At 39.1% G+C, this 13,846-nt stretch overlaps 1 protein-coding gene across 1 annotated transcript in view; it reads right to left on the reverse strand.

Moving 5' to 3' along the window:
* The window catches only part of LOC121653495 (collagen alpha-1(XXIV) chain), a 92,836-nt gene that overhangs the window by 60,851 nt on the left and 18,139 nt on the right, over positions 1–13,846 (reverse strand). Inside the window, exons 4-5 of the mRNA XM_042007024.1 lie at positions 8,757–8,810; positions 4,791–4,844 (exon numbers count right to left, since the gene is read on the reverse strand). Of these exons, the coding sequence (XP_041862958.1) occupies positions 4,791–4,844; positions 8,757–8,810 (108 nt within the window). The remainder of the gene's footprint in view (positions 1–4,790; positions 4,845–8,756; positions 8,811–13,846) is intronic.

Consider the following 13,846-nt stretch of genomic DNA (forward strand, 5'->3'; position numbering starts at 1 on the left):
TTCCTTTTGATTGTTTATTATTGCATAGGATATGTCTTTTATGTAGTTGTTTATATATATACTTTGCATGAATATGGCAATGACCACCACCCACAGTCTAGTCCATCTTGTCCAAAGTTGGTCCTCGAGGGCTGCTGTCCTGCAGGATTTGGATGTTTCCTGCTGCAACACACCTGAATTTGATTGATGGGTCAACATGCTTGGGCAGAATTTGACAACAAGCTGTTGAGGAGAGTCATTTAATTTGATTCAAGTGTGTTGGATCAGGGAGACATCTAAAACCTGCAGGATTGCAGCCCTAGAGGACCAGAGCTGGACACCCCTGGTCTAATCTCTCAGACTTTCACATTGTTCAACTCATCGCAAGAGAGGTGGCTGTGTGAGAAGTCTGATATGCAGTTATCTCTCTGAGAAAAGCCTCCCATAGGCTTTTGAAATGTTTGTCACAGATACTGTGTATCCTTGAGAAAAGGGAGACACAATCTGGAATAACAGCCAGTTTGCAGCTGGCACTGATGCTCACAGTTTTGTTTCCCAGTAGAATGTGTTGTGAACAAAAGACAGAGACAAAAAAACTTTAGAATAAAATTATCTGCCTCTTATATTCAAGGTGTCTCCATGATAAATAATAAAATCAAACAGAGTTTTATTTATACAGCATATTTACAAAACCAGTTGCCCAAAGCACTGTACACAGTAAAAGCATTAAAACAGTTGTAACTGTCCAGAATAGAATTAGTCTTCATGATAAGTGAGTTGCTACCTGCAGGAGAGCGGTCTCCACCAGCGAGGAAACACTGCTTCATGTTTTATTACACAAGTGCACCGGAGTTAGGAGCTCTGGCATCATTTGCTGCGTGTCATGTCAGCAGCCCATGATTCTGACACTAAGTGAACATCAGCTCTTATTATTTTAGTACTGCTTAGTTGTTAGATTATGAGTGTAGCATTCAGTTATGGTGGTTTTAGCCATACAAGGGCAGTGCAGTCTTGATGCCCAAAGCAGTGAACTTATTGGGCATGGCTGCTTGTACTCCTGGCATTTTTCATATGTAACAGCCTTGAGCTTCCCATCATCCCACTCCACAAAAAAAAAAAAAAAAGTTGAACTTAAAGAAGTCGGAATAACTTAAAAATTATTCTTTGTTTCTCCTCCTACACACACAACTTCCATATTTCGGATGAACAAACAAAAACTACTGGAGCAAAGTTGAACAGCACAAAATGATTCCAACATCCACAAATCACATGTTTTTTATGCTGAAAAAATGATAGATAGAGGGTTTTATCTATTTGTTTGTAATCAATCAAAAAATAAATAAATAAATAAAAAAATCTGGAACTCTTGCTAGCGCTGCATCTATGGAGGTATATCTCATAATTTCAGCAATACTTCTCCATCCGACAATCTCATCAGCAGTTGTCAACATCTGAAATCATTGCGCCATTTTTCAGTATGAGGATTTTTTTTTATAGTTAATAATTTCCCTATTCAAGCCATGTTTCTCCACAGTACCTATACATATGCAATCCAAACAGCATTAAGCCTCCATCTTTAACACAGTCTCCTCTACAGCTGGGCATACCCACTTTGAACAAGTATTCACTACATGTAGATTTTAAGAATCATATTACTGTAGTTGACTGAAAGCTGAAGAAGCATACAAAGGCTCAGCGCCACAGCATTAAGCTTCCTGTTTGAAAAAACAGTCAAGGGTGCATGAAGTTGACATGGGGCTTAGTGCATGTCAGCTGAGCTCAACATCAGTAACTATATTCATTTGTTTGCCCTAGCAACCAAACACATTTCAACAAAAGATATTTCAGTAATCAAGACAAAAAGTCTCTCAGTCCCTTTCCGGCCTCCACAAAGGGTTTCAGAGGATAAGACTGACTCACCAACTAGTCACTACGGGATTGGATACACTTTGTATCTGTTCACATGAATGTGGGAGTACAGGCTGAAAGCAGAGATAGTCAAGAGATTGCCAAATCTTTCTCTATAACAAATGTGTAAACCTCAGTCAAATGTGCTTAATACTGTATATCAGCGAGGGCAGAGATGAAATAGAAAAAAGGTGATCTCACTCTTCGGTTTCATTTATTTAATAATAACACTGAACGTTAAACATTTTTATCCACTCAGCAAAAATCTTCAGAGAAATAAGGAAACATTATCCTTACTTCTTTTTCTTTTCTTTTTTTCTCCCACTGCATAACTTGCAGCATATACCACTTATTACCACTTTGTGGTAGCCATTCAGGAATATAGTTGCCACAAACATCTGCATGGGGCTGCCCACATCCTTGCCTAAGTTGTATCAGTCCATTTGGTCCCTTGAAAAAAACTCAACAAAGATGCTTTCTTTTCTCCCTGTGTAAGTAATCAGTGCTGTGGCTAAAGAGTTGGAACTAGTATTATTATGCACTGTGGCAAAACAAAACCAACAGTTATATAGGAAAGTGTTATTTAGGCTAATATCTACCCTTGGGTCTTTCCAGCTACACTATGACAACATTACAGTTCTTTATTGTGACACTTGCTCACATCTGGCCACATCTGGTTTAATTCTACTGTAATCAACATCATGTCAATATCAATCTCTAATAATTGATGCCATTTGATGTATGGTAAAAGACTCATCTGCAGAAGAGAACAGTTTTATAACTATGGAGGATTAAAGGACAAGTCAGTGATTAGGTGGCATCACTACAACCTTAATAGAGCAAAAGAGTCCTGTGGAAAGTCCCCTTCAGAGATCCTTAAACCTATAACCACATGAGAGCCTTGACAAACTTCTTTTAAGATTCAGAAGTTCCTCACTGGCCAACACTGATTTTGCTTAATCAAGATTATTTAGTTTATTTTGTCATCATGAGGTTAAAAAGCATAAAGTTAGAATGTATGTAGCTAAAGCTAAAGTTAGCTGAAATTAGATTTGGGAAATGGTTTTTAAGGATTCAAGACTTCAGGACACCTTGTTGAAACCATGGACACTAAATTAAGACAAACATAAAAGAAAATGATCATTTCATTATTAAATTAAATTACTTTTCAATGGTGTATAACATGTGTAGGTACTTGAAGGTAGACTGAGTAAATCAGATATCACGGAGGATTTAGAAACAGCATCTTAGCAGCATATATTTTTCCAAAACCACTAGCTTTTTTTGGAAAGATCATTCAGTGATTGTAACTACAAGTTGATAAATGAATAATTTAATTATTCATCCATCCATCCATCTTCTGCCGCTTATCCGGAGTCGGGTTGTGGGGGCAGCTGCCTAAGTAGGGAAACCCAGACTGCCCTCTCCCCGGCCACATTCACCAGCTCATCCGGGGGAATCCCGAGGCGTTCCCAGGCCAGCCGCAAGATGTAGTCTGTCCAGCATGTCCTGGGTCTTCCTCGGGGCCTATTTCCAATGGAACAAGCCCCAAACACCTCATCAGAGAGACGTCCAGGAGGCATCCTGACCAGATGCCCGAGCCACCTCATCTAGCTCCTCTCGGTATGGAGGAGCAGCGACTCTACTTTGAGCCCCTCCCGGATCACCGAGCTTCTCACCCTATCTCTTTCGTCCACCGGGGTAAACCCCAACGCACAGGCGCCAAGTCGGGGGGCAATGAGCATGCCCACACCTGCTTGGCGCCTCTCACCGGGAGCAACTCCAGAATGGAAGAAGGTCCAGCATCTCTCGAGGGCAGTGGTTCCAGAGCCCAAGCCGTGTGTCGAGGTGAGTCCAACTATATCTAGCCGGAGCCGCTCAACCTCGCGCACCAGCTCAGGTTCCTTCCCCGCCAGATAGGTGACATTCCACGTCCCTAGAGCTAGCTTCTACAGCCGAGGATCAGACCGCCAGGGTCCCCACCTCCAGCAGCTGCCCAGCTCACACTGCACCCGACCCCTATGGCCCGTCCTGCAGGTGGTGAGCCCACGGGAGGGGGGGCCATGTCATCCTTTTGGGTTGAGCCCTACCGAGCCCCATGGGCAATGGCCCGGCCACCATGCGCTCGCTTCCGTGCCCCACCTCCAGGCTTGGCTCCAGAGGGGCGCCCCGGTGACCCATGTCTGGGCAAGGGAAACCTGGGTCCATGATTTGTTGTCATCATAGGGGTGGTGTTTGTTTTTTTTTTATTATTTTACTTCCTTTTTACCTGGAATACCTGCACATGCCAAGCCTACTGGAAGTAAAGCTAATGGATATGTTGTTATTGCTCTCAAATCCTCATTTTAAGTCCTAATCACAACACAGGCCAAGTTAACATAACTGATATAAGTTTTGCCAAATTTGCCACCTTCACTTTTCACTTTCAGATTATCATAAGAGATGGTATTCCATCTATTTGAATAGTAGATGATCAGTAAGATTGGTATGGACACAACTCTTGCACTGACACTGTAATTTGCTGAGACTACAAAGACTTTCTGGTCTATATCTATTTTATTTCTCTGCCAGACAAATATCTTTTTTGGTCTGGTTCAGTTAGTGCCACAATTTGATGTAAAGCATCTAAGATTAACAGGGTTTTAAGGGATTATTTGCCAAATTTATGAATAAATGTGGACATGTAGCGAGCAGTATATGAGTCCAGTTTACATGAGATGTCAAGATAGACTGTGACTTATATCAGCAACATGGTCTGCAGATGTATGCATGCATATTTTAAAGATTTGACTATTTTCCAGTGCAAGCCACACTGAGCTGCTGGGTGCATATTTACTTATACAAAATAAATCATACCTACTATTTCATGATTAAAGCCTTAAAAAAACTGTAATGTCACTCACCTTAGGCCCAGGTGGTCCAGGTGTTCCTGGGTTTCCATGTGGACCAGGGAGGCCCTAAAACAGATTAATTTAATTTCAATTTATTCATATAGTGCTGGTTCATGACATATGTAGATAAAACACAGCTTTTAAAACAATAAATTGTTGTTAAAGTGTAACTACAGCCCCTACTTTTGGCGTAACTTCACCCACTGCCAAATTTTGAAAAATGCCAGAAACTACAGGGGTTGGGATGGGAGATGTGGGGTGATCAGGGAGTGGAGAGTGGGTGGGTCGGCAATACACAGGCAGAAATGATTGATTGACAGACAACAGCTCAGCGGCCACTAGCAAGACGGAAAGCAAGAGACACAAAGCACCTACACCACAGAGCAGTATTTGAGGTGGAGGATTTTTCCCCTCCTGAATCTCCTCAGCTACATAAGAACAAGGTTGTCCTGAACTGGTGACTCATGGTAGGTTGTGGCAGCTGCTGGAAGTGCCGCTGTAAGATGCCGCTGCTATGATCTGAGCTGCTGTCTGTCGCCAGACAAGAATGAGGATCAGCAGGTAAAGCATACAGTCCGGTGTTACTTTTACATCCCTCAAAAGCACAAATCCATCCCATTGCAGGAATATTTAATCAAAAACTTAGTGAAAGAATTGAAGTCTGAAACTAGCAAATCTACACCATGTAAATTTACATCCGTTCGTATGCGTTGGTGGGCGTGGTTTTCTACACCTGCTAGGCAAGGACCCGCCTATTTTGCACCTGGATTTTACTACTAATTTTATCAACAGTATAGGTAGTTTTCATCATAATTAAGTAATACTATGTTGTTTACAGCTCAAAAAACACATTTTAGGGTGCAATACCCCTTTAAATGCTAACAACAGTCAGTATCCTTAGCTTGGCAATTATTCCTAATGAACTGGCTTTTATAAACAGTTATTATAAATTGGACTAATAACTGGGTTACAATGAATTAACTGAAATTGATTATATCTGTGAAGTGCCTTGAAATAACTTTTTTTGTGAATTGGAACTATACAAATAGAAGTTAAAAAGATACTTTTTTCAATAACTGTAAAATGTAAAATAAGGAGAATAAATACAGCAAAACAATGCAGTCAAATCCTGTAAATGTTGATTACTGTATATGTTACCACCTTGTACACTCACTGACTGATTACATTTAAAAATCCTCTGAAGTAAATTTAAGTCTGTTTCCATGATAAATGCCCGCATAAGAAGGCTGTCAAGTCTGTTTATTTTGACAATCAAAGGGAGGGTGGTAAATTTGCTTTAATGTCTCTTTAAAGCACTTTGAATTGCCTTGTCATTGAATTATGCTACACAAATAAACTTAACTAACAATACCATCAGCTTTCTTCTAAATAATGATCTCAGGTCTTCATTTCCTTTTTATGACCTAGCCTATGGGGTTAACATCATGTTATGCAGAAACCAAGTGCTTCCAACCTTTAAGTAGGAGACATATTTTACTGTATGCAGGCATTCTGTCTACCAGCCTGTCTGCCTTTGAACACGCTGTCATGTACTATGTAGAACACAGCAGACATAAGACCCTGTTCAGACCAAAAGACAGCCCTCCCCTCCATCTGTGTAGAACTAATGTACTGACACAGCAGGGATGCAAGTACAGGAGGTGGAAACACAGTTCAGCATAATCTGGCCATAACAATGAACGTTGTTTAACATAAGCCTCAAGCACAGTGACATAATTTGTCAATTCACTGCACTGGCCAAAGAAATACATGCAGGCTTGTAAATTACTTCATATACTGGCCACTGCATTTGCACTGTTTGCTTTGCCATCATAAAATCCCTTCACACATGCACTGGAGTTCTGAAATGTTCTGGGGCGCCATCTGCAAATGCAAATGTCTGCAACATTTGCAATGAACTTTCTGTGAAGATCTTCCACCCAGGCCGTTCTCACACACCAACACTGCAGATTTTTAGGAGAATGTCTGGACAGTCTGGTCTGGTCTTTTTCTGCAGTTTTTGCTTATGTAAGCACATCGCAGAGGGAGCCTTCTGCTCGAGAAGTGCTTTCCTGGCTGGAAATGTAGGGGAGGAGCACCAGATGAACAGCTGTTTAGAGTGTGCAGGAAACAGAACGTGAAGCATAAATTATGCTGTGGAAATTGCTGTTTTCTTTGCAACACACAAGCAGAAGTCTCCTTATTGTGTTGATACTAATATTCCATGTATCTGTATGTATCCATACTAGTGGGGTGGGGGGGGAAGTGAGAACAGCACTCAGGACAAACTCTCACACACACACACACACCGCCATACATGCACACTGAAACAGCCAATGCTCTTCAGTATTTGTTGACACATTTATACAGTCATAATCGCTGCTGATCAATAGATCATCAGCAGAAGTATTTGTTTTCTCATATGCCAAAGCTCTGAACCTCCAGAACATTTCAGGCTTCCAGTGCATGTATAGAAGCAGCTCCAGGCCCCTACTAAAATCTCCAGCTCATTAGTGCATCTCTAGTAGAAAATCTCCCACTGTGTTGAGCTCATGTGAACACCGACTGCAGAAATAGATTGGACCAAATTGTTCATACTTTCTTCTTCAGATCTGTGGCTATAACAACAGCACACAAACATGCTACAGTCATCACTTTTTGACACAATGCTCCACAACTTCAGCTTCTTGTTATTATCTTGTCTCTAGCATAATCAACATGCCCTCACAAATGCAGCGCTTTATGTTGTTTGTAGGCAGCTTTTGCTGAACCCGTACAACAGGGTAAAAGCAGCAAAAAAAAAAAAAAAAAAAAAATCAAGCTAATTGTATTCCATGCTGTCTTCCACTGAAGTGCTTTATATTCCTTGGGATAAATGATCCAGAAAGATGGCAGTGTAAATGAAAGCGCAAAAATCAACTTATAGTACACCTAGCCTCTGACACATACCACTTCATTTTAATAAAATGTGTCTTGTTCTGCTTCAAAACGCCTTAAGGCCTTGTGGCATGATTGCAGCATTGCATCATGACAGCCTTGGCAGAAGTCTAAAGAGTAGTCTCAAGATCAGAGTGCAACATATCCAACTCATGCTGCTGCTGTTTTCTGCAGGTTCAGTATAGACAGTATGGTCTTTTGTTCCAAACACTACTAACAATTACAAAGTTCCATGCATCTGCAAGGCAAATGATCCCATTACAGTCTACTATAGCTAGTGCCCAAATCTAATCCTGATTACCACAGGATTGCACCTCTTTATTGATAGATGCAGGGCTATTCTTTACTGGATACTGTGACAAAATAAAAACATATTAATTAAGTTAAACAGCAATGTTAGACTCTTAAAGCTGTCATAGCAGCAGAGAAAGAGGACTACCAACCTCCCAAAAAACTTTTCTGTTAACTGTTCTGATTTGTCATTTCCACTGGATAAGCAGGTGACTCACCACTCAAATTAATCTCTGTTCACTATATTCAAATTTTAGAAAGTTAAATAAATCAGCTGCATGCATGTCAAATTTCTCCTCATGCAGGAAATAGATAATATCATAGAGAAGACACAATATGCAATACATTTAATATAAAAGCACTGAAACACCAAAATTGATTTATATAGACTTTTAAGAGCCACTCAACCTAATCTTTGCTATATATACACCCTAACGTCTTCTATGTGTGAAGCCTCTTATTACTACTGGTGAAATCTCAGATTATGTTGCATAGTGTTGTAGATATTTTACTATTAGGTACATATATATAGCTCTAACCATAATAAGCTGTCTTCTGTTGCATGAGGAAGGGAAATAGCTACATGTCTGGTAGTAATTTTTTTTTTTTACTTTTTTACTAATTACACTTTTTGAATTTTACCCACATTTTATTCATACTTGAGTGAAATGCAATGCTCCCTCTGTAACAGATTGCACGTACTTGGCTACATCTTGCCTGTGTACCATTGCCTCTACACAGACTACTCACCCTTGAACCTCTCTTTCCAGGAGGACCAGGTAAACCAGGGGGACCAGGAGGACCCTAAACCAGTAAGACAGGGGGATAGAGAGAGAAAGGGAATGTTGTAAAGATAGACAGAGAGAGGGAGTGAAGGGGAAAGAAAACAGAGATAGAGTATGTTAATGGCAAGCAATAACATGTAGTTCACTGTCCAGGCTTCTTCAATGATGAGCATGTGCTATATTTATGTAATAGCTATGAGGTTCAAAGAAAGAAGCCTTTTTTTTTTTTTTTTTTTTTGTACTAAATGCTCTGTTAACAAAGCTTTAAGCAGAACGTTCAAGTCACATACTCAAGATACCAGCAGACTCTGGTAAAGCAGTGGGATTAACATATTCTTTGTCATAACAAATACCTTAATGAAGTATATGAAACTGTGACATGGTATGTTCTGGTATAAATAAAATATAAATAAAAATGACATATTGCAAAGTTTACACATTAGTACTAAAGAACCTATTACATTAATCTTTTAACCGAGTAAATGCATCCTATTCAACTGCGATACCCCCCCACCCCAATCACAAATGAAACATAGAAGTTGTGTTGTAAATTTTACTTCTGCATCAGGCAGTTGTTTACTTTGTTGCTGCATGTTTTTAGTGATTGAACTTCCATGTAGCAACATGGTCTCCTCAAAAATAGCTCAGGTTTCCAGATCATATTACAACACTGACAGTGTTATGTGGACCAAGTACAACTTACTGTCTAATGTAAAAGTGCTTAATCTACAGTGAAATTTCTAAGGTTTGAACTGTTTTAGATGTTAAAAAGAATCTAGATATTCTTGGCAGCTCTTCTGGTGGTCCCATTCTGAGTACATCTTTGCTTCACTTCCACCATCTGATTCTCTAAACTAAGAGCACTTTGGGTCCGATTTACTAAGATCCCTGATAAAGAGTGCAAAATTGTGCTCACATGCAAACAGATTGCACCTGTTGTTTGTTTTTGCGGGCGATCAACTAAGAATGTTGGCAGAATTGATAACAGGCGCAAACAGCAGTATTCAAATGGGGATTTAGCCGGTGTGGTGATGCCATGGAGAGTTAAGAAGCAGACGCAAAATGAAATTTAATGATGAATGGAGATATAAATATTAGTAGACCGGGCAAATACAAATATCACTGAGCTCCAGCAAAGAAATCTAAATGCCACCAGACTGACTTCAGTATGGAAGAGTATTTGCTGAACAGTTGGCAAAACCTTAAGAGAGGGGTGAAAGATGGGTACAGGCAATGGTGAGGGCTCTGAATGCTAGCAGACCCAGAGCGCAGCAGCAACAGCCCATCCTGCATAACAGCATCCAACAGCCACACAGCAATATGTTTCATTAATCTTTCAAAAATATTTACACGATCTCTCTGTCGCCTTTGAGGTGTCTAGACTCCTCCTTGCAACAATAATTGCAGCCATTTGTGCATAAAGTTGTGCCCGTTTGCACCTGCCTTGACGTGCTAACGGATGCTAAATTAGCCAGTGCAATCAATTTCATGTTTGGTAAATCGCATTGTGTGTGTGAAGTTGATCTATTTGCATCTGCCCCTCTTAATATTTTCTGTTTCCTAGTAGAAACGCCCATATTGCATATTCATCAAGGGCAAACGCGCTAAATGGATTTCGTACAATATTTCGTCCATTAAACAGACGCAATCCTTAATGTGCTCGGTTAATAAATGAACTGCAACATGTTTCAATGTTTTCAAGTTTGCACATGTTTTGCACATGCAAACCTTTAGTAGCCACATGCAGTCCCTTAGTCTTATAAATAGTATTACACATAACACCACTTAATTAATCATTTTTCAAACACTATAATAATTTTTTTTGTTTATTTATATATTTTCTGTTTGTTTATAGTATTTTTTCAGTAATACACAGTGCAACAATATTATTTCACCTTTTGGGATTAATAAAGACTTATTCAATTTAGTTTCATTTAATTCAATTTGATCTCTTCAATCAACAGGCAATCTGTCAATTTTCTTTAGTCCTCTTTATTTTTAATTATTATTTATTTATGTTGATGTTATCCCAGATTTGAGAAAACAAGGAATGACAGCTTATAAGTGTTTAAATGTTAGTGGGAGAGGACAAATTTACTGTCTGGCCCTTAACCTAAATATGCAGAGACACATCAACCTGCACTGCCTCTTGATGTATCTCCTGTTGACCAAGGTTTTCCTTCCAACATGCTGGTTTGAGCTGTGAGTGGGGTTTTAAGGATGGGGTGTAAGCCTCCCATCACTTAGAAAAAGAGAGGGAAGATTAGAAACAAGTGTTAATCTTTGTCAATGGATGACATCATTATGTAATCTCATAGTAAAAACAAAATCCTTATAAGGTATAATAGTTCAGTGATAACATATATTTACGTATTTAAATACACTGAGTATTTTCACAGTGGCAAAAGATTTATAGTTGAGCACACTGTCAGATTGACATTATAGTAGCATGAGTACTGAGGGAGAAATTTATAAAGACACATCTGTTTGTTCTTCTAGATTCCCACACACAGACACATGGAAACTGTGAGCAGATCTCCGCTTTGGCCAGAACAACAGGGTCCAAAGAAAAGGAGGCATTCACATACTAAAACAATGAACGTCACATGCTTGAATTGCGTTGCCAAGATAAGAACTAACTCTTTCAGAGTCAATTCAAGAAGTGAGCTGAACGAAAGGATGATGGGCAGAATTAATTGTTTTGTTGGTATTGACCTATATGACAATAACTTTAGCGGTATCACAGTATACAGTGAACTTTTGCTTTCACAATGCAATCAAAAGAATAAGGTTGGGAAGCAAGTTGTCTCCACATTACGCAGCTTACATAAAGAGATTGCATTACAAAAAGTGGGCATGAGCTGTATTGTAAAACAAGGTCATAGTTCTTTTTCATCCCAACTTTTAAAGTTTAGATTTACTGTGAAGTATTGCTCTTATTAAAGGCGCAACAATTTGGATTGTTGTGGGGCTGATCACAACTTCTATTTTTGCTGCTATTTCCATGCTTACTGCATCAAGTTCACTTAAGCCTTTGATTTAACGTGACACAGTTCTAACTAATTTAAATAATATTTACAACACTATTATTAATGGTACAGTGTGTAGCTTATTTGGCTTTTTGTTAGCACAAATCAAGTATCACTATAATAAAAAAGTATTTTACCAAAGTCTAATTACAATCGCATCCAAATGAAAGCGTTCTCGTAGCTCAGCATGAGTTGTTTATAAATACATAGGTGGCAGCGCACCTAACTGGAGGCTGCCATGTTGCATTGTCATCTTTGAATACGGTAGCCGAAAGGGGAAACTCTTGTTAGCTTTACGCCTTTTACCTGCAAATCCCCGCAAGTTTCCAGGGGGTGGGAATAAACAAGCGAAGACGACCGTGGATCATTCAGCTTACCAGTTTACATTGAAATGGAGGACCATCCATACTCTTTGCCCCGCGAGACAGAGGAAAAAATAGCCAAGAAAAGAAAAAGAAATAATAACCAGGAGAAAACAAGAGTGTACACCGGTGGAGCGTTTACCAGATGGAGGCAACTGATGAAGGAGAGTGACTTCAAAACTGATGCGGAGGTTGCAGGTTTTCTGCTGGATAGGTAAATTAATTCAATCTAAGAGTGAAGTTTATTTTGGTGTTATGTTTGAAACAGGGCAGGGTAGTCCAGCAATTACTTTATCCTCCAGTTTAAGTTGGATTATTTACTGTTACTTGCTATATATCGGCAGAAATGGCTAATTTGTTAGTTAGCCTACAGTAGAAAAGCTCTGTCGCAACAGTTTTCAGTTGTTACTCTTCACAGAGGTGATACCAGTAGGTGACCGTGCGCTTCTTTCAGACGTATTTTCTGAGAGCTTTCCCTCGTGTTTTATATTTTATTTCAGCTGATTTGTCAATGGGGGTGGGGGTAGTTGTCCTCCTTCTAGTCAAACAGAATAGACCAAAGTAATACCAGTTTCTCGTAGTGATTTAATCACTAGAACCGCAAGCATTCTAACACTAAAATATCTCTCAGATAATTATTTCGAATCAATACGTCGCCCATCTCCGCCGCTATCGTAGTTGTAATAACACACGTAAAGGGTGAGGTTCCAGTAGAGTGTGACTCAGTTGCTTGCATTATATTAGAGCACCACTAGATGGGAGTAATTATTACACAACTGGACTTTAAGGTGTAATGACCTTAAAGGACCATGGTTTAGCACTAGAGCAGCAGGTTAAGCAGAGACTGACCATTTTTGTATTATTTGGAATTTTAATATTTGGTGCTTTTCTAATTCTTGTTTTTCTGAAGATAAATGTGTTGATTTCTTATCTCAAACATTTAATTGTCCAGAGCAGGTTTATTTACTCCCATGAATAAAAAGTTTGGTGTAAGTTACATCATCTGCAGACATAAAATGAAATTTGATGTTTAGCTGGCATGGATATAGGAAATGATCATGATTATGTAATTACCACATTTAGGAATTACACTGTACCAATAACTGCATAGGAGCCATAAACTTTTCTTCATCTGAATGAAAACAGTTGCAAGAAACTTAAGAAACGTTCCATTGTCAACTTTTTGTGCCAGATTAAATAGAAAATAGTTCATTAATACTGTATGTTCACTTAGTTAAAACATGTAGTAAAGCTGTCTATTCAGTTAATCTCATCCTCTGCCAGTATATTTTACACACATTTTAAATGTTTAAAAAAATCATCATAAGTGAAATATGTTTAAAAGCCAAAAACCTGAATTAAAGTTATAGTTTCTAAATGACTCCTTTGGAATAAGAACATGGAACTAGTCATATTGCTTATTGTGTTTTAATGACTGGTCTGTGGTCAAGAAGTCAGTTGTCATATCTACCTTTACTCTGTTAACGTACTATAACGCCTGGCCAAATGAAAGTCACCACCAATGATTTGTCCCTTCTTAAACAGACTAACATCTTTTCCACAAACACAGGATGAGTCTTTTCACAGGGTTGTAAATGAGAAGCTACTCATTGCATCAGTTGGGGTTAAATAACTTGTTGCAAGCTGAAAGACAATCAGTAATT

Source organism: Melanotaenia boesemani, chromosome 14, assembly GCF_017639745.1.
Source record: "Melanotaenia boesemani isolate fMelBoe1 chromosome 14, fMelBoe1.pri, whole genome shotgun sequence".
NCBI classification, from domain to species: domain Eukaryota; kingdom Metazoa; phylum Chordata; class Actinopteri; order Atheriniformes; family Melanotaeniidae; genus Melanotaenia; species Melanotaenia boesemani.